The following is a 24,099-nucleotide window of genomic DNA, read 5'->3' as shown; positions in this document are numbered from 1 at the left end:
TGATTGGCGCACAGGGAATATTGTTGTTCAACTTTCACACTTCAGTATCAGTCAGGATCAAGGCCGCGGTGAGCTCAGTGCCATGCAAAAACTGAGAATGTTTGCAGTCTGCAGAAACAAGCATTGAACAAAAGGCGCAATCAGGAAAAGGAAATGCTTAAATACATATGTTTACCCACACACCTGAGTGTTATTTTGTGCCCATAACCAAACAAAGCAGGGATTGATTATTATGAAGTGCCACTCAGCCTAGTCACTCGATAGCTATAGATCATCTCATTTAAGGAAATGAGCATTATACAAAAAGTGTGAAGGAAGGGCACAGTGACGCGGGTGTTGATGATGCACAGGTATGCAATTTGCTATGTTGCCGTGTTTAATAGTTGCATGCATGAATACCGGCTGCCCCTTGGCCACCAGCTGCACGCGTGTATTTGCCAAGCCACTGCACGAGGGGTGGTTTTAATTTTTGTAGATGTTGTGGCAAGATAGGCCTTTAGGAAGGGGGCAGCTTTATATAAGGGGCCAAGGGTCCGATCCTTCCCTCCCCCGTGGTGCACCGCATTGCTCTTCTGCAGAAAGCAAGCACTCCTCCTGCAGTGAGCAGGCACACTGGCAGCAGAAAAGGGGATACAGCTGAGTCTCTCACCCTTAGGTGAGGAATTCCTTTCAGGGTTAAGCAAACTGTCAGTTTTCCACAAAAATGCCGAGTTTTTTTTGTTTCCATCTTGCCAGTGTTTTGAGATGGACACCTGGTTTCTTTGCATTTGCTTTCTGAGGTCGAGACTGCCAACAGCCAGGCAGGGAAATGCCTTCCATACCCCGCCTTTAAAAGGCAGAAGCCTGAATTTATTTCTGCTTTTCCATTTATCCTGCCACCTCCTGTAGATACCCCTTGGGTCGTGTGGATGCACCTGATGGCATGAAAGCCCCTGCGAGCAGAAAGCCGGCCGTTCCCCGTGCAGGGTAGGGTGCTGCGGGTGATTTCTCCCTGTACGCCCATGAGCCCGGCCCAGGGGCAGGTTGGCCACCAGGCTCCTCGATCACCGTGCGAGACCCCACAGAGGGCCAGGCTGGGGCTACGCCAGCCTTTGGCAACGATAAATGGCAGCAGTTGCATGCCTTGACCAGCGAGGGAGTCCATCCCTTTGCATTAAAAGCCATCCTCCAGACTTACAGTTCAGATTGCTCTTAAAAGTCGTGCACAGGCCATGCACGGTGTTCGGGAACCTGAAGCTCACACTTTCCTCTGTGCTCTCCCTAGCACCGGAGGGCTGTCAAGCGCCGTCTTGCAAGGGCCGTGCTGCAGGACCCCCAGGCTGCACTCTTGCCCTCCCAAGGAGGGAGCGGAACAGTCCGTAGGCATCAAAGGTTCAAAGCTGGTTCCTAGCAGGAAGTTTCTCCTTCCATCTCTTGTGCATTTGCACTTACAAACACTGTCAGCTTTCTGTGCAGCTGGTGCTGGTACGTGGCTAATAAATGTCTGGTGGGACATGAACCCGATGCAGTCTTGGCTTCATAGCTGTGTGTGTCTGTGTGTGTCTCTTGCAGTTCAGAGGCCTGTCATTCATCCCCTTTCCAGCCCAAGTAATATGTTCTGCGTCACCAGCCTGGATCCAGATACCCTTCCCACTGTTGCTACACTCCTAATGGATGTCATGTTTTACTCCAATGGGTACGTCATGCCAGGGAGCGAGGCTCCTGGGGGGGTGTGGGTGGTGTCTCAAGACACAAATTTCCACTGCTGCTTCAAGATACCCAGGGATTGGCAGTGGCCTTGGGGTGTCCTGCGCTTAGAAAGGGTGTATCCACCTGTCCAAAGGGATATCCTGCCAGGTGGACACCAAGTAAGATACGTGGGTGCTCGAAGGTGTCTGCTGGCTTTGTAAAGCTGAGCATCTGCAGGTTTAAGCTAAGAGTAGCAATGTAGCCCATGTGCCGCAAATGCATATGTGCCCTATGAATGGAGTGCAGGCTGGGCTGCTGTTCCACACGCGCAGGCCGTGCTGGGCCAGCGTGGAGAAAGCTGGGGACCCACGCTCACCAAAGCGAGGAGCATGCTTGGGGCAGGGACCAGAGAGTTTTGTCAATAGTGGGGACAGGTATTTTTTTCCCCTGCAAAACCAAAATATGAAAAGCAGTATAATATGACAGGACTCAGTGTCTCTTCCCTAAGTCAGTGTATGAACATCTCTGATTTCAGTGGCTATATCTGTTTTAAAAGCCTTATTTTACCCTTCTAGCTGCAGTTAACGCTGTCCTCTACTGTCTTTTCAGAGTAAAAGACTCGGTGGTGGGCAACGAAGACTCGGGACATATTCGCTTTTTCTCTTTTTCTCTCATTGAGGGTTACATCTCCTTGGTCATGGACGTCCAGACACAGCAGAGGTGAGCCTTGGTCTCTTGGGCCACAAAAAAACACCTAGAAAGTTCTCAGAGAAGCAGGAAGTTATTCAAGCTCATACATGTTAATTCTGGGGAGCATCTCTGGGGCAGTTTTATGTGCTTGTACACCTTGTCACTTTTCTGAGTGAAGTCCGCCATGGAGCAAGTGAATTTTGAGCTTGTCTGTCCGAGCCCTGAGTCTAACCGAAAGCCAGTGAGATGTAGGATCCCAAGGCTTTTCTCACTTTTGAAAGAGGGACACTGGAGCAAAGTGATTTTGACATTTTCACTCAGTTGTTCATGCGTTGAACTCTTAACAGCAAAGAACAAAAAGTACGGTGTACACGGCTGATGTTTTACTGCCAAAGCTCAAGAGTAGGGTGGGGACTTCAGTGACGTTGTCCTCCAGCTTCGCTTTCACACATGGCTGGGCTTGGTGCAGAGTCTCCTTGTGATGGTAATGTACTGAGTCATCGCTGTGCAGCGGGAGCTCGTGACTCGTTTGTCTGGCAAGGCGAAAAGTCAGCTAGGGAACAAATATTGGCCTGTGCGTATATATGAACTTCTTCAGCTTCGCATCGCTCACTGAGCTCTGGAGACTAGGCAAGATGCTGTGCTGAGATGCAGTTCATAGATTTGCTTTTGACATGCAGCTCTCTTTGGTTTTGATACTTGCCTGCCCTATGGATTTGTTTCGCGAACTATTAATTGCTCTCTAAAGTCCCTTCAACCTTAATTGGAATAAACTTCTGTCTGCCTTCAAGAGAGGCTTGAGGGTTAGAGCGGTAGCCTGATACTTGGGGAGTCCAGGGAGCCGATTCCTTCTGTCACAGGCTACCGGCTTGACCTTGGCTTGTCTTGGGGCAAGTCACTTCACTCCTGGTCTTCTTTCCCCTACTAAGAGATGGGGATGTCTGCAGGACCTCCCAGGGATAATGTGTAAATAAAGCACTGAAGATGCTCAGATGCAAACACAGTGGTCACCATTCACACTCCTCAGAAAGTCAGAGGAAAGCATCTTCTGTCCCCAGGTGTTCCTGCAATGCAGCTGAAATCAAGCCTTCAAATTAACAGTCTTGGGGTTTGTGAAGCTGGGGCATAGCCTGTGTTTTGACAGGTTTCTTCTGCACCTCTCTGAGTGTTTATGCAGACTTTCAGCATCACACGAGTATTTACCATAGGACATCTGGAGGGGCAGGCAGGTGCATGTGTGCCACTTGCCTCGACTTCTTTCGAGTTCACTGAGCTGCTGCTGCTGCTTTTGTTTGCTTCAAGCAGCGTGGGGATATAGGAGCAGCAGCATCCCCACCGGCAGGATTTGACACGCTGCTGTGTTTTAATTGCCACATTTGGTGTTCCTTTTTCTTTTGCAGATTTCCTAATAATTTGTTGTTTACAAGTGCATCTGGCGAACTCTGGAAGATGGTGCGGATTGGTGGGCAGCCACTTGGCTTCGGTAGGTGACATTTGGGAGATCAGTTGGTGCGCAGGTAGTCAGTCGCCTTGGGGCTTTCTAAAATGATGATAAAACATGCAGTGGCCAGTCTGGGGCCTTCTAAGAGTCAGCAGCTTAACATGACTTTGAGAGCTGATATTTTCGAAGAGGTGCAGTCTGACTCCTACCTAATAGATCAGGCTTTTAAATAGACTTTTGAAAGTGCTACATGTTCGACAGCTCCATCTAAATTGCATTCATCTGCTGGACTTGAGAAGTAGCTACAGCTAGGTCTCTATTTAAAGAGAAAAATTGGCCTAAAAGATGGCATGGGAATGCTCTTTAGATTACTAAAATCACGAGTCAGAAAGGGCGGTCATACTCCAGTGCAAACCCTGGATGACTCTGTGGCTTTAGCAGATTTCGTGCTGATTTATAGCAGTCCAAGTGGGATCCCTGTTCATGGACCTCAGTTTCAGATCCAGTGCTGCAAATATTTTCTCTAATCAAAAGAATATTGGATTGAAATAGCACTGAACAAATGCTTCACATCCACAGAAGTGACTTGTTTTTGTGTCCCCTGTAAGTTTAAGCAGTCCAGTCAGGATAATGCAACAAAGCCCTGGTTTTCAGAAAATACTGAGGCTCCTTCCCATGAAAAAACTAGGTCTCTGAAACTGTTCCAAAATACAGGCTTCAAGAAAACTAATTATCCCTGAAAAATGTTTGCCCAATTTTTATATTTAATCCCTATTTCATTGTTCATCAGACATCTACACCAGACGAACTAACTTCAGTAGCTAATTCCTAGGTCTGTAAAAAGGAGGAAGTCTTCCTATACTTTGCTTTTATGCATCTTTGAGGCAAAATTTGTAGAAATGGCATGCCATATTTCATTGATGGGACATCAGGACACCTGCCAGTCTCCTAAATGTGCAGCGTTTAAACATGTTAGGTTATAATTGAGTGAGAATGGTAAATTTGGATCAGTGAAACTCAGATTTCACCTGGAAACAATGTACAATTGGTCTCAAATGGACAGGACAGATGAACCATTTAAATCAGCATGAAATCCAGTCTCAGTGACGGTGGCAGTCTGTGGGCTGAGAATCATGTGGCCAGGCCAAACAGCTGTTCAGCATCTCCTCCCTCGACCGTGCGTGGCAGATAGTTTAATAGCGACAACTAAAGAGAAGAATGAAGGTTTGGCTATTTGAGACAGGTTTTGATGCTTCTGCCCTGAATCTCTTTAGTTGCCTTTCTTTGGACCTTTGAAAATCATTCCAGTTCTAATGTTTTGTGCCTTTGGGAGATTTCTGTTTCTCTGGAAGAAAAAGGAGATGATAAAATCAATTGTGCAATGCACTGTGATTGCCCAAAGAGCCCGATTCTGCTGCTGTTCCATAAACCTCACCAGCCAAACACATACAAGAAGGCATTTCATCCAGGTCCTTCCCCTGATCCCGCAGGGAAGTCAAACCCCTGGGACTGTACTCCCGCAGCCCGCGGCGTGAGCTCTGCAGGGTCTAGCGGTGCCTCTGCTTGCTCCCTGCATCAGCGAGGCACTGGTGAGCCTGGGGGTGACCGGTGGGTGCCATTCGGATGATCACTGTTCTTCTTTGTCTCCCTCCAGATGAATGTGGAATTGTCGCTCAGATTTCTGAGCCTTTGGCCGCGGCCGACATCCCAGCCTATTACATCAGTACTTTTAAGTTTGATCACGCGTTGGTGAGTATCAGGATAGCTTGTCTGGGGGGCGGGGGGTGTTCTCCTGGGAAAGAAGTGATGGTGAGAGCATCATTTCCCCTTAGGAGAGCTCGCCAAAGGGACTTTGCTCTGACATGGCCCAGCACAGATGCCTCTCCTCAATGTTTCTGGTGCATTAAAGCTTGGGCGAGGGTGAGACCGTGCCTGCGCCTATCTGTCGTGGCTTGCTGCATCCTCGCGTTTAAGCCTGGTTTAGAGCAGCAGGTCAGGCTGGGACAGGAGCAGCCTGTTTGTAAGGGCTGGGCTGTGCTGGCAGCAGCCTGGGGCCAAGGCCACGGAGGCCACGGTGCCCCGTTCCCTCTGCAGTGCCGGTGCTCCCAAATGAGCAGCCTTTTGGCTGTTACTGCCCATGCCAGAGGCTCCTGAAACGAGTCCAGCCCTCGCTCAAGGCGACCCAGGTTAGCGAGCGTCATCCTTGCGAAAGGCTGGTCTCACTCCTTAGACACCAGCAGCGATGGAGACTTCACGACCTGCCCTCAGCAGTCTCTTCCAGGGTATCGCTGTCTGTTATTTCAGTAGAAGTAGCCACAAATCCTCTCTGTTTCCCTGCAAGCATGGTCAGGGGCTCTCAGGAGGGTGGCTTTGTGCAGGGAGGGGGACCATTTTGGAGAGTCTCCCAAGAGCAGACCTCTGCCTTCATCTCTTGGTCCCTGTGTGGCCCCAATCTTCTGCGCTTTGAGATCCGTCTGGAATGCCCCAGTTAGCTCTGCTGTTTCTGAAGGATCCTCGTCGTGGTTTGCAGGAACCACAGCGATGTGGACTCGGTTGTTTTGCTGAGGCAGTTAGCGTACCTGCATTCTTTGCCCATTTTTAGAAACTTTTTCAAAGGCTCTGGAGTGTTTGAACGTGCCACTAAGCCCGTCTGTGGTTGTTCTCTTTGTGCATTTTTGTGGTTGCAAACCGAGTCAGCGCTGGATCCCGCTGGAGCTGCGCTCCCACCCCAGCCTTGCTGAGCACATCTGTTTTTTGTGAGGGTTTGAACTGGCTCATTCCTGGCAAAAACCCAGCCTGGCTGAGCACAGCCAGGTCTCGAACCCTTGCAGGTTTGAGGCTCCGCCATGCCCAGGGAGAAGCTGGCCATGAAAGGGGCTCTGTGCATGCCGGACCTGAGGTCAGCCTGCTCAGTATCCCCTTGCTTCCAGAAATCAGGCCTCTGCTAAAATAGCAATTATTATTATTGTTATTATCACTCCTCACCCAGATGGCCACTCTCTTTGGCCTCAGTCCACCGAATCGCTAGTCAGAGGGCTACCATGGAGCACCTAAATAGTCATTTTTACTATACGATGGGGCAGATCTGACGAGCCACGTAGCTGCAGCGGCCTCCATCCTGGGAGGCCCATGCTCCTGCGGCCGTGCCAGCCCATGTGCGTCACGGTGGTCTCACCTCGGGTTTTACCCTTCGCTCATTGAAAACTGCATCCAAAGTTGTATTTTTCCAGTTTCCGTTAGGGCATGGCAGCACGGCAAGGGAAGGTGTTTTTGAGGCAGAACTGGGCTTTTTATTTTGTTTTGCTTAAATGCACCCTTTCTTTTTTGCATTATACTTCTTTCATCACTGTAAACTCACTGCCCAGGCCTTACTTTTGACCTGTAAAAGCTCCGATGAGTTCAAGGGGCTTTTTGCACTGGTTTTTTTTTCGGCTAATTACTTCGTTTTTTCACAGTTGGCATAAACCATTTGCAGCACATAGGTCATATGTGTAAAGAGTAAAAGTAAATATTATGCCAGATAGCAAAGGTCAAAGTGTTATATATGTTTGGCTTATTTTCTTGAATATTAACTGTGCTGATAAGATAAGCCAATAAAACACCATTTTAAAATCAATACTGTTAGCTTTGCTTCGCATTCCTACCTGGTCTTGTGGCCCCAGATGCATGTTCCGTGCAGGGCCGAGGGTGCAGAGTGCTTCTAATTGTCATGCAATATCTGAAGAGCTAAGCTCAGCCAGTTAAAATAGATATTTCACTTAAAACTTGCGCCATCCAAGTGTGATGACTCTGCAGGCAGCTCCACCTTTTAAATGTGCCTCAGCTTGCTCCGTCCAAGACTGGCAGTTCTCGGCTTCTGAGCAGATGTTCAGGGTGGAATTGGGGGCCATGCATTAAGGTCTGCAGATCTTCCGTGCTCAAATCATTATTTTATCATTTTCCTCACGACTTGTTGTTTTCTTTCCTTGCCGTTGTAAATGCCTTTTCATCTGAGCAGTACTATTCTAGCTGTGATAACTTCCTACCAAAGTGCGTTAAATGCTGGTGCTTTTCAAGCACTCCCGTGGTAGACTTTGCTCCAGAAGCTGTGGCTGGGCTGCATTCTTGCTTGCTCTAGATGGGACTTGTTGGCCAAGCCTCTCTCTGTAGATTCTCGCATAATTTCCCTAACTTCACACTTCCTCTTTGCACCCCAGACACCTTGACTTCTAGTGAAATTTCTCAAGGTTTAAATGCCTCCTGAGTCCATCCTGTACATGGTCTCTTTCTTTCTTTAAGGTTGTTCAGTACCTGCTGTCAACCAGTAAGAGTACTTTGTAAAAACTTGTTCCCCTCTGACCTGATCTTTTTTCTCCCATGTGTCTTAAGGTATTTTTTGTTGTTGATTTTTTTGTCCTGGGTGTTAATAGAGACTCTTCCTGGGATGCTGTAGCTGTGGGAGTGTGCCATGGCCCTGGAAATCCAGAGCTGCACTGGAGAGGAAATCCCTTTGTGAGACAGTGCCAAGCCAGGACCCTCCAGGTCTCTGGTGTGTAGGATGGGGCTGGAGGGAGCTGCGGTTTCAGCTCCATCTAGGGTACATCTGGAGAGAGCTAGTGAGAAGCTCTCTCTCCCTCTTTCTGGCTGGTGCTCTGCTCTCACCACCTCATGCTTGGAGGTGTTGCTCTTCTTCACAAGGCTTTTGCATCTAATAAGACTGAAGCCAAAGAACTGTCTGTGATGTAGTTTGGAGCTGAAGTATGCCTTTCATGGTAGATGCTTTCATCTACCCTCTGGCTGACAAGTGAACATGTAGCACCAGTTGCACTAGTATAGAGATCTTCTCTGAGGGGCAGAGAAGAGGTAGGACATCTCTGCTAGTGGCAAACTAGGAAATGTCCTGCCAGTCAGAACTGTTTGCACCCCTGTCCCGAAAAAGATCCAGCCCAGACCTTCACTGTGTGATTGATTTCATTGCTTTGACTTCAAGGGAGTCATGTATTTTGCAGGAAGCAAAGGTTCAGCCCATTCTATGTAAGCCAGGAGGTGGCTCCATGCACGTCAAAGCCGATGGGCCAGAACTGGCCTGTTCTGCCTCTGCATGCTTCTGTATCGCACTGACGGAATATATGCAGAGACATGCTTGATGTCTGCTGGGGATAGCTGCGAAAATTTGTTTTGCAAAATTGATTCCATGTCTTTTCCCATTATCTTCAGGAGCAGCAAACAGTCATACAGCTGCTTGTACTCTAGTCTTCAAGATATTGGGAAAAATGGTGGAAGAGAAGCAGCAGAGACTCCTGTCTTGTAGTCGTGTTTCATATGATGGAGGTTTGCTTCTTATTCAGGAAGAGTTGGCTATATGGTTGTCTCAAGATTATTTTCTTCCTTTCTCAGCTGACCTCTGTTCACACGTTATCAGAGCTAGTGGCTCCACTGGAAAATTGGAAATTCTTCTTGCTGTTCCTCATGTATTTTTTCCTCAGTTTTGCTAAAAGCCTCGTAGAAAATCACAGTCCACTTGTATTTCCACTATACAAAGTCAAAAGGGTATCTGTAAATCCAGGTATTGTGCTTCTGGCAAAGCATACCTTTGCCAGACTCTCATACCTTGCGTAGGAGGCAGTCCCTTTTTCAACTTAACATGACTTATTTTGGCTTCTTGCAACAGCTCACAGATGATTTATTCTTCCCTCAGTCTCCTTTCTACTTTCCTTTCCTTCAAGAGCTGTTAGCTGCCTGTCCCTTGAGTGTTTTGCTTGACTTTATATAATGGTCAGATGCATCTTTTCTGTCTGATGTAACTTTACTTGTGATACTCTTTCCTATGGATGACGGTCACTCTGAGAACGGGGTACACGCACCTTCTGTTACAAGGGATTTTTTCTTGAAGTAAGTGTGAAAGAAAGAGACACAGTAATAATTTTGTGTGTGGACTTTATGTGGTTAAGTTTAGTCAGCAAGACAGGATGACAAAACATGGGTGCTACGCTATGCTATCTGGGTCTTCCCACCACCGGCAGATAGGCAGTCCTCTTCCACTGACAGACTTTTCCCCTTGTGTGGTCTCACCACCCAGACTCATGGGTCCCAGGCTTGTAAAAAGCCCCAACAGCCTCGTGGGACCACGTGTAGCTGTATTAATCCATCAGCCCAGGGCACCCTGTGCTAGTGAGCTCCTGGTGTACAAGTGCTTTGAGGCAGAAATCAAGTCTCTCACGTGTTTGCGGTGGTGCCTGAGCTACCAAGACTCTTGGAGCTTTACCTGGGCATCACCTTTCTGTGAAGGCTGGATTGGTAATTGCAAGAAATAAAGTGCTTGCTTGGGTGGGCTGTGGCACCCGTCAGCCTCATCCGGTGCTGGAGCAGCAAAGCATCTCCAGGGCTGTCGTGTTTCTCTCTTGCCCAACCACGCGGTCTCGGGCGAGGTGTATCTGCTCCTCCATCTGCCAGCCAGGATGCAGCGGGAGAGAAGGGACCCGGCACGGCCGGCAGCGGGCTCAGTGCTGCTCGTCCAGAGGAGATGCTTTAAAAAAGAAAGGAGGGGAAAGGAGAGGAGAGGAGAGGAAACGGAGAAGAAGGACAGGAGAAGGTGAACCCAACCAGTTGGTCTCCCTGCCAGCAGACACCATGTAGATGGCAGAACTGCCAGCCCTTGCTTATGAGGTTTGCTCACATGGGGCATCAGCAAACCCTTGTTATCACTTCTGAACTGGAAGGTAGCTCTGTTTCTCAGACGAGCTTTGTTGGAGGAGTTGAGGTGTCCACCAATACCTGGGTCCTCACGAACTGTTTTAGCTTTGTCTCTGTTGTTGTCCTTCCCTGGCTTTTGCTAAGGATGTGACCTTTCTTTTTTGTTTTCTTGCAGGTACCTGAAGAAAATATAAACGGTGTGGTCAATGCACTCCAAGTCAGTCAAGCTGAAAAGCATTAGAAATCTTCTGAGCTGGTTCCAGATGCTTTTTATTATTATAATTATTATTATTATTATTCTTTTTTTCTCACAGTATTTCTTGAAAAATCTGATTCCAGAGAGTGACATGAAAAGAGACTGTGGAAAGATGAGCGGAAACAGCTCCAATAAGCCTTTGTTTTAATTATTATTATTATTATTATTATTGTTATTTTATTAAATTTCCTTATGAATGAGGGGCAGGAGGCAAGGGCGTTCAGATGGTTTCCTGATGTTACGACTCCGACGCGCGATGTCACCTGCCTACTCTGTCGGTGCGAAAGGAGCCGCGCAGGACGTCCGGCGCTCCCGGAAGCGGGGCGGCACGGCCGGGCTGCGAGCGCGGGCGCTCCGGCGAGAGCTCGCGGCGTGGCCGGCGTGCACGGGCCCGGTCCTCCGAGAGAGCCCCAAAACCATCCCCCGAGCAAAAGGTGGAATTAAACAGAAGAGACGTGGCGTGGCGCTGGCTTGTCCGCTCCCAGGGGACTTTCCGAAGACCGTCCTTCGTCGCGCACGTTCGAATAGCGTGGGAGCTGGGTTCGGATTCCCTGGCAAACCTGTTTGTCATTGGAATAGAGAAATATCCTTTTGTTTGAATTTTCCCTCTTTTCGCCTTTCTCCCGGCAGCCCAAGCGGGGCTGCCCGGAGAAAGCCCAGCTGACGCTTCGCTCTGCGCTGTCTCCTGGCGGGTGGTGCCCCGGGGACTCCTGTTCGCTTTGAAATGTGACTGGTTTAGCTCAGTTTTCCGCAGCCGCCCTCCCACTGCCCCCAGGCCCTCCCGTGCCGTCCCCTGGTCGGAGGGAGCCCGGCTGCCCCGGGTGTCCGGTTCCCCCCGTGCACCCCGGCAGCTCGCAGCGGGGCCGTCCTCGGCCCTCGTTGAGCCGGGTCGGTGAAGGAGGGGTGCAGCCCGTCTCCATCCTCCTCAGGGCTCTTCCCATCCTGTTTTTATTGCTTTTGCAGGGTCCTTGCTGCCGTCCTGCCCCACACCGCGGTCGCCGCAGGCAGCAGCGGCACAGCCCGGGGTCCCATCGGCTCCTCGCTCGCGCGACGGCAGTGGCCGGAGGGAACGAGGCGTCGGAGCCTGCCGCAGCGTCCGCCCCCGTAGTGCCCTGCAGCCCCTCTCCGCGGCCCGGGAGCGCGGAGGAGATCCAGGCAGGGAGAGCAGGCCTTGCCCAAAGCGGGTGCGCCGGCGGGCTGCGCCGGCGGGTAGGAGCTTGCGGGAGCGGGGAGCTGTGAAAAGGAGAAGCCGTATTCAGAGGAGCTTCTTTTGCAGCTAAGCATTGAGGATTTCTTGCATTTTGAGACTTCTTTCCTCCCCTTTTTTGTCATGAAGAAATTCCAGGTCTTACAGTTTTGGTAAGGACTATCCAGCCTCAGTTAAGAGACAACTTCTAACATGGTTTTCTTGAGCCTGCACATTGCAGGTTTTAGCCAGGGTTTTGCATTAATCCGGAGGCAGTGAGCAAGCGTCCAAGATCAGTTGTGACGTCCCCATGGTTTATACTGGTGCGTGGGACACGCAAACGCATCTGCCAGCCCGCGGCTCGCTGTTTAGCTCTGCTTTGACGCTGATGGTGGCTGAGCAGGAAGGGCTTCACAGTCCTGGTTTCTGGTGCTGCTGGACCCAGACACTGAGCTTCAAATCCTTCTGGTTTTAATCAGTGGGGATGTCGTGTGGCAGCTGGACAGGGCATCACAGCATCCATAGGCAAAAGCTGGGTAGGTTCCCTCCATAGGCCCTAACGGCGGTCAAGCATCGCTGCTGAGGAGCACATAGGCGCACGCCGATGGACCTCCCTGCACAGCGTTTCTGCCGTTCCTTGCCACGGGTTGTCAGCTTCCTCGGCACAGCAGATCGTGGGTTTGTTTTGCACTGGTTTTTTTGGCGGTGAAAGCCAGCGCACTCGTCGGCGTACAGCTGTGTTGGTGCCACCCAAGGATTCGGATCGGCCAGGTTGAGTCCAGCCTTGCGCTGCCTGTGCGCGTGCGGGAGCAGTCTCACCGGGACGGGGTCCGGTTTGTGCCTGTGGGTTTTATCAACCGCTGGGGAAGGATTATTAGCCACTGCTTGCGTCGGAGCGAAGTTTAGTGCCCTCCCCATGTGCTGTTGCTGCTTTCTAAGGATCGTGACATTTATGGTAAGGGATTACTTGAAACGAGCAACAACTTTACTGAGCCTTAAGAGAAAGAGAAAAACAATAATCTTTTAATTTTTTTTTTTGAACTTGCACTCAGGCTATTTTAGATGGTGATTCTTTAATTTAAATTTTCCTCTTTTTTTTTTTCTCTTCTTGAGGGAGGTCGGCCTTAAATTTGTGAAATCTGTGGATGACTCTGGGGTGCTTTTAAGCTCTTCACAAAGCAGGTTGATGTGTTGTCATTAAAAAGTTAGCCTGAAGAATTTGCACGGAGTGAAACATTGTTGAGGGCCTCCCTGTCTCTGCCGTCTTCCCGGGATTCACCTTTCGCTTTCCTCTCTCTTTTTCTCCCAATAATCGAGAAGGTCGTTTCAGACGACTGTGGAAATGCAGCGCGTGGTTGGGATCGTTGCAAACGTTGTGTCACTTGGGAAACTTTTGCTTGGTGAGAGGTAAAGGCAGGATGGGGCCTTTAGGGGCTTTGTGAAAAAATACATTAAAACACCGCAGCGCTTAACCGTGAGCCCGAAGGAGCGTGCTCGGAGGTGTGCGAGGACGTGCCGGTTCGGAGGTGGAGAGAGGCGAGCTGCCGTGCTGGCTCTGCGGCTTCCCCGGGCTGGAGCTGCCCCTGCTCTCCCAGCACCTGGCTTTTGGGGTGGGGGGAAACCGAAGGACCTTTTTTTTTTTTTTAATGCCTTACTATAATAACGTCTGTCTCTGAGCATCGGTGGCATCATGCCCTTTCTGCAACACTGTGTAGATAAAAGGAGGAAAATGTCTTAAGGGGACTCTGCGCCCGCTGGGTGTTTGCACCCCTGAGAACGCGGCTTGTCCGTAACCTGCCAGCGCGGTCCCGAGCCGCGCGAGTCTCCTTCGTTGGAGAGTTTGGTCTGGCCATGGTTGCTGAGCTCATCAGGGATCACCTTAACTCCACAGGCCCCTCTCTGTCCCTCTCGGCTCCTTCGCTCTCGTTGCACAAAAATTCACCAAACACCGAAATGCGGCTCCATCCCTGCAAGGAGGGGTGGGCAGGGGAGGGAGAAGAGAGCTCTCAGTCTCCTTCCTTGTTTCTCCGAGGCCTTTGTTTTCCTAGAAATTTAAACCTTTGTCATGTTGTGTGTGTTACTATGTAGTTTTTCGTCTTTTTTTTCTTTTCTGATTAGATTTCGGCTGCAAATTCCTTTCTACTGTGCAAGTGTGTGTGTGCGTGTATGTTCATATGACTGTATAGTGTTTACATAGAAATACTTAGTATGTATCTGTTGTACACATATATAAATACCTGTGTTTTATGTTTGTATGGCTATATACTGTACATAGCATATATACTTGAGCAATATAGGTTAATATATACTGTGTGAGTACATGTGTGTATACTCTAGGCACACGCTCTGTGTGTGTGTATATATGTAGTAAGTGCTGTATGCACACATGTATTCACCATATATTTTTAATTCAAGTATATAGGCAATATGAATACTTAGATACGCTGTCTGGATTTCTCTACGCATTTTTAACGAAGAGCAGCAGCAAGGCTGACTTGAAGCAAAGCTGTGGCTCTTGCACTCTCTGCAAGCAGGCAGAGACCCAGCACGGTGTGCAGGGTAATGCCTCTGCAACTCCATTTTTTTCTTGTCTGCTTCAGAAACACCCTGTTTCTCCTCAGTTTGGTGCACTGAGCACAGAGACTTTAGAAAAGTTGCTCCTTTTTCTCTGTTTTAGTTGCTGCCCTGAATTGCTTCAGCCTGTATGCAGCGGTGGGTCGTTTGCAAGTGCCTGTTCAAACCCCAGGGACCGACTGGTTTGCAACGGGGCTTCCCCTTCCCGCAAGCACAAAACCGGGACGCGCGTTGGCCGGCTTTCGCTGGCGTCCTTGGGCAGCGATTGCGCAGAGCGCCCTGGCGATGCCGGACACTCGCCTGCCCGGGGAGCACCGCGGGGAAGCACCGCACACAACCTTCCCCACGGCGACGTTGTTGGAGGCGACAGGGAGCATCTTCATGGGTCCGAAGGTGCCGGGTCAGGATGGACCTCCCCAAGCACTCCGGGTGCTAGTGTGCACTTGTGTTTTCTCGTGAGTGTGTGATTTACCGGCTGCCTTTTACCAGAGTGGGTTTTTGCTTTTTCAGAGAGGTCTTTTTTCAGTGGCTGTTGGTGGTTTCATGGCCAGAAGACTAACCAGTGCTAACCCAGATGTTTGGTATTTATTGGAAGCCTAGCATTTGTTGGCCCGTTAGGAGGTTTAAATCTGTGGGTTGTTTTTAAGTAGATGAAAGTGGAGGAGGGGCTTTTTTCCGTTAAAAGTAACAGAGGCTATTTGAACGCGGTAATCGGAAATGTGTGGTCTTTGCATCTTGTTGTTGGAGTTTCCTGCTGAGCAGGAGTGCTGTTTGCTACATTCCAGATGGGAAAAGGTTTCTACCCAAAATGTCACCTAGTCTGATATTTCAGTTATGCTTTATCATATGCAACAAGTGTGTTTGCTGGAGGCTGCTCCTTGCAGCTTATATTTCAACATTAGGTTGCTAATTTTCTGCCTGTCCCATAAATGCATCCTGTAATAGGTTTGTGCATCTTTTTCTTTCAGAAACTGAAGTCAGTTTGGTTTGCAGTTGATAGCATTTCTGAAATACTCTGCTCTAAGTGGTATGTGATGATCTTTCTTGCAGAGGGAGGTTTTAATGGAAGTGTTCTGCTTTGACTGGAGCGCAGAGATTGCGGAACCCGCAGTGGATGACATTAGTACTAAGATTTACTTAATGGCAAAGCCATTTATAAAGAACATTCGTCTTATAAACAATATGCTGCTGCTTCCAAATTTATTTTTAACGCCAGGCTTAGCGTTACCATTCCCACAGGCACAGGTAGAGAATGCTTTTGGGCAGAGATGAATCAATCCTTGTCTGTAACAAAAAGCATGTTGATGTCAGACCCTGCTTGGGAGATTGCAAATGGAATTTAGCAGTAATTTAGTCTTTTAAGATGCGCCATGTGGAGCTGACATGCGGATTTTCAGGGCTGACGCTTAAAGGAAAACATTACTGGAAAGTCATGATTGCTTTGTCCAAGAAAAGTATCCAACAGAAATTAATCAGGCTTAATTTTTCTGAAGCATTACGTTTTGTTCTACCGACTCTGGAAGGAAAATAAGGCTGTGCAATGTGGGGGGCTTTTAGCAGAGCAGCTCGCTCAAGCCCCAGCAGTAACCGATAGCACGCAGTTGTTTTCCTGATGCTTTTCATGCAAGCGGGGTGTAAACACCTGAGAGAGAGGCCAGGCAGAAAGCGTCTCCATTCAGAGCCTGCGTGTGCAATGAATCTGCTGGCCTCCTCTGCAGAGGGTGTGCGACACCCGCGTGTCCCCGCACCAGCTGGCTGTGGTGGCGGCCCCAGGTCTTCAGCTCTTTGCCTATCCCTGTTTCCGTCTCGGCCGTTTCCCCCGCGGGAGCAGCTGCCGGTACCGGTACGAAACCAGGGCAGACTTGCGGTGTCCGAGTGCTGCAGTTGGCGTCAAGGGTTGCCACCATCCGTCACCCGAAGGACGTTCCCCAGCACAGGGCGTGAGGTGCAGCAGCGAGGAGGTCTGCGGCCGTACAGGCGTGGAAAGGCCAGGGGAAAGGAGAGGACAGCTGGCGTACCGAATGATGCAAAGGAAAAATTTCAAGTTCCTTTTTAGTTTTGCAAAAATGAACGCATGCGGTTTGTCACTGTGAATATGAAAGTATTTTCATTCCTCTTTTTCCTTTTTATCATTAAACAGCTGTCCCCTCCCTGCCCAGCCTCCCTGCTCAACCCAGCGAAACCCCTGGAATGCATTTGTCCGCCAGGGCCATCCTAGCAAAGGTGACATGAGCCCTCACAAACCCTAAGTGGTCAGAAGATCTGATGCTGCGATGTCTCCGCCAGGGAAAGCCTCCAAGTAGCTCCTTGTGTCGAGGTAACAGCTGTGTCAGGGCGGTGACCTGATGGGGTTGGTCGCATCCTTCTGCTTTCTCTGCCCGTGCACCCACACGGGCTTTAAGAAAGCACCAGGGCATTCGAACTTCTTACCTTAAAGATCAATGAGTTGAGTAAAAGGGAGGCGCAGGAGAACATGGGTCCCCTCTCAGCGATGGCCTGCAGCGTGCTCGTCAGTGTTTCAGCCCTGCCACGGGAGCAGTGGTATTTTCTGATAGTGACTGAGGAAGAAATTGGTTGTTCAGCCCAAGCCTGAACATCAGCTGCTAGCTCCAAAGTGAGCATGTCTCAGCAGCATTCGGTAGTGGACAAGAAATCATTTTTTGATGAGCATATCTTTTTCTATGTTATTTTCATTATTTTTGTGGACCTCTCCAGTAAGCAGCTCAAGGCATCTCGCTTACCCGGTGCAGTCCTGCCTGCAAATGTCGGAATGGATTCCACTTTGGTTACCTGCTGGAGAGTACAATCCAGTAATCCTTTTGCCAAATAGTATTTACATTTTACAGCCTGTGCTGGGGGGTGTTTACATTGGCCGAGATGTGCAGATGTGCTCGGTGGACTTGGACACCTCCTGGCCCCGAGTGCAGGTGTGTCTGTCTGTCCAGGCCTCGCGGGGGCTGGCGACGTCCCTCGGGCATCTCTGCAGCCCTGGGCCGGTACGGATGCGTGCGCACGCCGACAGGGATTGTAGGAGCCTCCCGGTGCACCTGGGAGGGAGGCGCTAAACTGTGAATCCTGTGTTTTCCCTCCAGTCTCCAGCTCCCTCTTTCCATCCCTCTGCCTCCTTCCTTACCTGATCCCCCAGCCCGGTGCCAGCGAGCAGCAGTGCTGGCGAGCGGCGTCCGTCCTCGGCCGCAAGCCGGCCGGCTCGCTGTCGTGCTGCTCGGCCCCAGCGGCCCGGGGAGGCGGCGGGAGGCGGCGGCAGCCCCAGAGCCCGGCCAGGCTCTTGCAACACCCACTGCCAAGGCAAAGGTGTGAACGTCGGTGGGAAGCTGGTTGCGCTTCCCGTGCACCGCCGCAGGCCCCAGGGGACCGAACTCCTGCTGAGGAAGCACAAAGTTAGGTGGTAGCGTCCCAGTTGGCACAGGGGAAGAAAAGGACTGTGTTCTGCAATACAGCACAAACTAATGTGCACTCAATTTTAATCAGCGAATGCTTCTTGCTGCAGCGGGCGGTTTAACCCGTGCAGAAGCTATGGTGAGCTTGGAGCAATGCACAGGCTCTGTTTTATACAGGGGAAATAAATGAAGCCTGTCTCATGCAAAGTACATTATTCTTTTAGGGTGTGAATGTGCAAAGAAACATACGTCTTTGGAAGGTGTATAGCCACGGTGTCCCTCGCTTGGTCTCTCTAGGCAGCACCAGCCTCTGCTCCTTCTGCTTGAGGAGATAATTTATATATCGAGGGCTAGAACTGAAACATTCCCTTGCAGATTACCTGCAATAGCTTTTCCCCGCTCTGTAGTTCCTTCTCGGAGATTACAGCTGCCCAGGGCGCAGTTGGGGCCGGGCTGCGCGGCAGCGGTAACCCTGGGCTGCTCGTCTCCGTTTGGAAACCAGCCCTCCAGCAGCAGAAGCGTCAGGGAGCAGCGGGAGAGACGTCAGCCGCGTCGGCCCTGACTCCCCTGTCCCCGGGGCGCCCGGCTGGAGGTGCAAACGCACCGTGCCGTGCTCCGCTCACCCCCGGTGCTATCCCAGGCAGGACGAATGTTGTTCTAGTTGCAAACCAGCTGTTTAATTCCCTGATCTCCGTTGTTTTTATTTTCATCCCTTTTTTTAGCTTTCTGCAGAATTTTGTGCATGAAATGTGGGTGGGTTTTGGATCTGGGGAGGCTGGAGTTGCCCAACAGGAATCCAGCGGCACTTGAAGTTTTGAAATATCTGCGAGAGGGGAGAGGAAGCACTTTGCTTCCCTCTGTCCCCTCTATGTTAGGTCTGTCTTCTGCATATACCATAGAAGAGCTGATCTGTATGATGTCCCTTTCTAGCCAGGCCCGATGGTTTTAGCTATGTCCCCCCAACCGTGAAAAATGATGCCAAAAAAGTGGCTCCTTTCATTTTTCATTTTTGGGGGTGGTTTATCTTTCTCCTCCCTGGACGTGTCGCTGTGCTGACGTGGGAGAGGCAGCGTCTCTTTGCACTGCGCGTTTGGAAAGACGCTTCCGGAGGGTGGTTGTAGTTCAGGGTGCCCCCTGCTCCCCCCAGCTTTCTGGCGGTATCTCAGGTCTTTGAGGATTGGAAACCAGCCTTCTGCAATTACAATAAAAGCCTTTCTCCCAAAGGCTTCCTACCAGCTCTTTTGTAACCTGACAAATGTAATTTTGCAAGTACCTAGCTTCATGCCACTGCCTTCAAAATAGAAATGTTGCTACCATTTTCCAGAGCCTGGTATGCAAGGGGCTGGCTCACTGCTGTGGCTGCTCTGAACATCCTCAAGGCCCTGAAAGAGGAATTCATCTGTTCAGTCCTGTTCGCGTGCTTAAACTTAGGCTCATCCTGGCGGGAGGCTGGTCTGGCTTGCATTGGTGGCACGGAGGCCGGATGCCTCCCCAGGTGTGCTTCTCTTTTTGGGCAATTCAGGTTTCTTTAACAGGCATTTAATTGCTTAGAGCACAAGGGTTTCTGGAAAACTCTCCAATTCAGGAATTCAGGCTCCTGTCTGAAAGCTGACATCAGCTTTTGTTTCTCCACTGCGCCGTTGCGGAGATGGCGGCAGTCTGGGCTCAGCCGTGGGTCGTCTGTGCAGTGGTGGGGCCGGGCTGGAGGCTCTTGGGACCCGGCTCGAGTTCACCATGCGCTGAGTGTCCGCAGACCCTGTCACGCCGAGCGGGGCTTGGATCGGCTTGCTGCCTTCCCGGGTGCAGCCGCGTGGGCTCAAACAGGGACGGGAGGCATCAGTAGAGTCCTTGCATGGGCACCGGTTGGGTGTCAGCAGGGCCGAGCCTCGAACACGAAACCCCTTTTCCGAGGAGCTCGGGACGTGCAATGTTAGTTACCTGGGTGCCTTCATCCACGCGAGTTTCCCCTTTGCTGAAAAAGACCAGTAGCCCTCTGAGTTTCTATCTACCACAGCTGGTGGGCGAAGCTAAGGAGCATTAGCCACCTGTGAAGCTGACGGGAAGAGGAGAGGGAATTGCATTCTTAAGGAAAAAAATAATACATTTTTTTCGTCCTCATTTCTTGTAATTATTTTTGAATTACTGAGATCAGCAAAATTGAGACCGTTGCCTGAAGAGCTGGCTCTCCTGGTACGCTCCAGGAGACGCAAGCCTTTCCGCGGACAGCTTTGCCTCCCGGCAGCACTGGCCCGTACACTGCAAGAGAGACCCTAAGAACAGCGGCGCGGCGCTTCGGGGACGCGGAGGCGTTACAGGGCCGCCCCATCTAGCTGCTCCGTTAACCTGCAGCAATATGCATAGCTAGTCTATTTAACTAGTCTCGTTACTGAAGAAATAACTGAATTTTGACCGTCTCCTTTGCGGGAGCGAATCTCAGTGTTTTCCTTTCGTTCGTGCGTGCGCGGTGCCGTTTCGCCAGGCTGGAGTCGGACCCGGCGGTCCGTCCTGAGGAGCATCCCACGGGCAGATGCTCGGGCTCGGAGGGTGCGTTTACAAACAGGACAGCTCTGCCCCAGAAGCTTCCAGTTTTTTTTTTTTTTTCCTTTGAACGCTAGGAACAGACGGTGTCCACCTCGAGTGGAAGAGCTCGGCCCTTATTTTAGTTGTGGAGTAAAATTTAAAAGCGAAACCCACCCACCCCCCTCCCCAGGCCGGGGCACGTGGTGCTGCGTGGCGACCCCAAGCCCGCTGCCACATCCCGCTCTGCCCACCGCCAGCGGGGCTGCACCCGGGCCGCCCGTGCTTTTTTTGGTCCCCTCGGGGGATTTTCGGTCTGGTCCGCGTTTGCACGCTCCTCCCGGAGCAAGGGAGGCAGGAGGGAACGGGGCGCTTTGACGGCGCCTCTGGAGGGGCCGGGGGCCGGCTGGTTTTCCAGCAGATCCGAAAACCTTGCTGCTGCCGCTGCTGAAAATAATGACGCTGATATAACGGCCGTGGACAGCAGGCAGGTGCCTGCTGCCGCGAAGCCCTGTCGGCTGCCGGGTTGGAGGCATCAGGCGCCGCCATGTCCACCCTGGCCTCCCGCCCATGAGGCGCCGCCCGGCCCAGCTCCCGGCATCCGCCGCCGCCGCAGGCTCCTCCTGCCCGCTTGTTCCTCGCCTCTGGAGCATGCGCTTTCCTCCGGGGTTTGTTAAACGCCAAAGCGGGCCGGCGCCTGGGCTGCTGACCAGCAGCGTCCCCCCCTCCCCGCCGAGGCCTCCCCAGCAGCCAGGCCTTGGCGGCCATTTCCCGCCCTTCCGCGGCCTGGCTGCATCGCCGCCATCTTAGCGCTTCGACTCGCCCCCAAGCACACGAGGGGTTTCCTCTCTCTCTCTTCCTCTTGTTTTGGACTGAAGCAGCCCAAATTTTCCCCAAACACCCCGGGACGTGGTGGCGGCTGCCCGAATTTCTAGCCAGCTGCAGGTGGAGCGGAGGCTGCTGCGGGGCTCCCACCCTGCCGCTCGCCCCTGGCTCTGTGCAGGCCCGGGGGCGGGGGGGGGCACAGAAAACTTCAGGACCTTCTTAAAAACCCCGTGTTTATCTGTCGTTTTCTCTCCGAGTGAAATACCACTTATGGCCCCGGACAGGCTGCCCGGGCGGGATGGTGGGGGCAGAGAGCCAGGGACACCCCGGCAGCCCTTCCTCCTCGCGCCTCTGAGGCACGTCGCAGCCTCTCCCGTGGCGGGGAGAGGGACGCTAGAGCAAAAAGCACCCCCCCCCTTTAATTACCACACTAATTAAAACCGGGGTGGAGAGGAGGCCGCGGGTGGTCCGGTGGGCGCCTCTGCACAGGGAGGAGCAGCGGCGGCAGCCGGGAGCCGCACGCGGCGTCGCGGAGCGGGTGCTTTGCTTTCCCGGCGAGCGCGCACGCTTCTTTTCTTTGCTGGTCTTACGCTGAAATCTGAGATTTATGTACTGTACGGGAAAAACAAACAAACAAAAAAAAAACAAAAGAAAAAAAAACAAAAAAATCCTAATGTTCCAAAACAAATGACAGTATATTTTGTACTTTGTAAAGTGTTAATTAAAATGAAAAAGGAAAAAAAAAGTGAAACATAACGCTGTCTGCTTTTGTACTGATCAAACTGATGAAAATAAAGCAGAGCTTGGCATTGTCTTTATAAGCTGTGGCGCTGCTTCGTTCCCGGGGCCGGGGCCCTGCGTCCGTCTGGGACGGCAGGCTCACGGCTGCCAGGGCCGTGCCGTCGTCTTCGCCATCCCTTAGCCTGTGCTCTGCGACAGCCCTGATGGCTGCAAAAGCCATTTTCGAGCGGAGCAGGGACGTGCCATTGCCGCGCACTCAGGTCTGCAAGGGAAAAGCACCGAGGAGTCAAGAACCGGGCCCAAATTTGCGAGAAACAACGGGGAAGTTAGAGGAATCGGCCGCTATCGCAGCCCGAGCGTGCTTGGCAGCCGGCTGTGTGAGTTGATAAACAACAGCAGTTGTTTTCTGCACATAAACTTCCATTATAAATTGTTCATATTTAAAGCAAAGCAGCCAGTCTGCGTAAACTCTGCGTGCGTATTCAGGAAAAGTGTCTTTTTTCTTTAGGTTAACACCACCCATTTTAGCCTCTTCTGTTCTAGTGGAGAGCATTCCCATAAGCAGATGTGGGATAGTTAATGTGGAAAATTTCCATCTGGAAACGAGCACTAAACATTTGTAAAATGCATCCTTAATCCAGAGCTTTGTGTTGATAGTTTAATCCATTGGGAAAAAAAAAATATATATATATATATATATATATATATATATATCTCCCTGCACGAGCTTCCATGCTGCCTTCGCACTGCCGTTCACCAGCCGGCTCCCACCCTTGAAAGTAACTGCAAATTAGACTTGAGCCTTAGGGAAAAATATATACAAGATTTCAGTTGTTTTATTGGAGCTTAGACTCCGAAGCTGGTGGATACACTGACATTTTTATCGTGAGGCTTTTTCTTATATTTGCATGAACAGACTTGTGCACGGGGCCAGCTGGGCGCGTATTGATGTAAAAGCAGGCAGAAAGTGCTCTGCCCGCACTTGCATGCTCCCAGCAGCGGCAGCTCGTGGCTCTCCGCTTGCTCATGGCAGTGCCTTCCTCCCCGTGCGGGAGCCTGAGCGTTTTGCAGTCATCTTCACTACAACCAACTAACTGCATTTAAGCTCCAGTGACTGAGATTCCCCCCCCCCCCCCCCCCCCCCCCCGCCCCGGCCCCCCAGCCAAATGCTGGGGCTCAAGATACCGGTTGACTCCCTTTGCAATGCTATGAAAATAGATTCCGATGAGTCACAACAAAGTAATATTATTTCAGGAGTATTTTGAAAGCCTCAGGCTAATTATTAGGTCTCTGAGTCATTTGTTTTTGAAGGCTTCCTTAGGGAAAAGAGTTAGCTTTAATGCAGCAGGTGCCTAAGACAATTGTTGTTTTATAGGGTTTCGTGCCACTTATTCCCAGGAGTGTGGTTTAGTACCTCACACGAAGCACCTCGCCTTGCTGTGTCCATCCCGTCGGCCTCCCCAGCGCGGGTATTGCCTGCACCGAAGCTTCATGTTAGCCAGTTCTCTGCAGCAGCCCTGCTCCGCTGCTGCATGCTCGGAGCTGCCTGGCTGCATGGCGCGACCCGTGTTTCTTGGCCTGAAGAGCTTTTGGGCTATTTTAAGCCAAAACTGAAAGTGCAGCAGTGGTTGGAGGGCAAATTACCCTTGCTAATCAATGCAAAAATCAAGTAGGTTATTTTAGCTCTAATTTAAGCTGCTTTCCTGGCCTGCCCCCCCCCCCCCCAAAAAAAAAACTGCAGGTATATTTATGGCTAATTTGTTGCTTTGAAGGACAAGATGGTGCAAAGGCGCTTTCCACTGTATCGCGCCTGGGCTCCCTGCTCCAGGGCTGCCTTGTTAATGGTGCTGCCGGCAGTGCCCCTAGACAGCCCTAATCCATCAGTCACCAGGCAGGGAAATATAAACCTTTTAGTAGGTGAGTTGCTCAGGTTAAGGGGGAAAAAGCATATCTATTCTTCTATATTTTTCCATGCTTTTTTCCCTTTTAAAGGCTTTTACGATGTGCAATTGCACAGGTGTTTAGCAGGCTCTTGAAAAAACATTTGTCTTAGTGATTTCCTAGCTAGCAAACCAGCATGGGCTCTGCCATTTTTCCTCTCCCAGCAGCGATGTGATTCCTGCCCGCGCAG

At 50.9% G+C, this 24,099-nt stretch overlaps 1 protein-coding gene across 1 annotated transcript in view; it reads left to right on the top strand.

The window, feature by feature from the left end:
- Positions 1-21,983, top strand: part of CASTOR2 (cytosolic arginine sensor for mTORC1 subunit 2) — a 125,303-nt gene extending 103,320 nt beyond the window's left edge. The window contains exons 5-9 of the mRNA XM_064523448.1: positions 1,552-1,675; positions 2,278-2,388; positions 3,759-3,841; positions 5,454-5,548; positions 10,647-21,983. Coding sequence (XP_064379518.1) covers positions 1,552-1,675; positions 2,278-2,388; positions 3,759-3,841; positions 5,454-5,548; positions 10,647-10,712 — 479 coding nt within the window. The 3' untranslated portion in view covers positions 10,713-21,983. The remainder of the gene's footprint in view (positions 1-1,551; positions 1,676-2,277; positions 2,389-3,758; positions 3,842-5,453; positions 5,549-10,646) is intronic.
- The last annotated feature ends 2,116 nt before the right edge of the window (positions 21,984-24,099 follow it).

Source organism: Dromaius novaehollandiae, chromosome 19 (assembly GCF_036370855.1).
Source record: "Dromaius novaehollandiae isolate bDroNov1 chromosome 19, bDroNov1.hap1, whole genome shotgun sequence".
Lineage (NCBI taxonomy): Eukaryota > Metazoa > Chordata > Aves > Casuariiformes > Dromaiidae > Dromaius > Dromaius novaehollandiae.
Note: the sequence above shows the minus strand (reverse complement) of the source record. Positions and strands in the feature narration are given on the sequence as shown.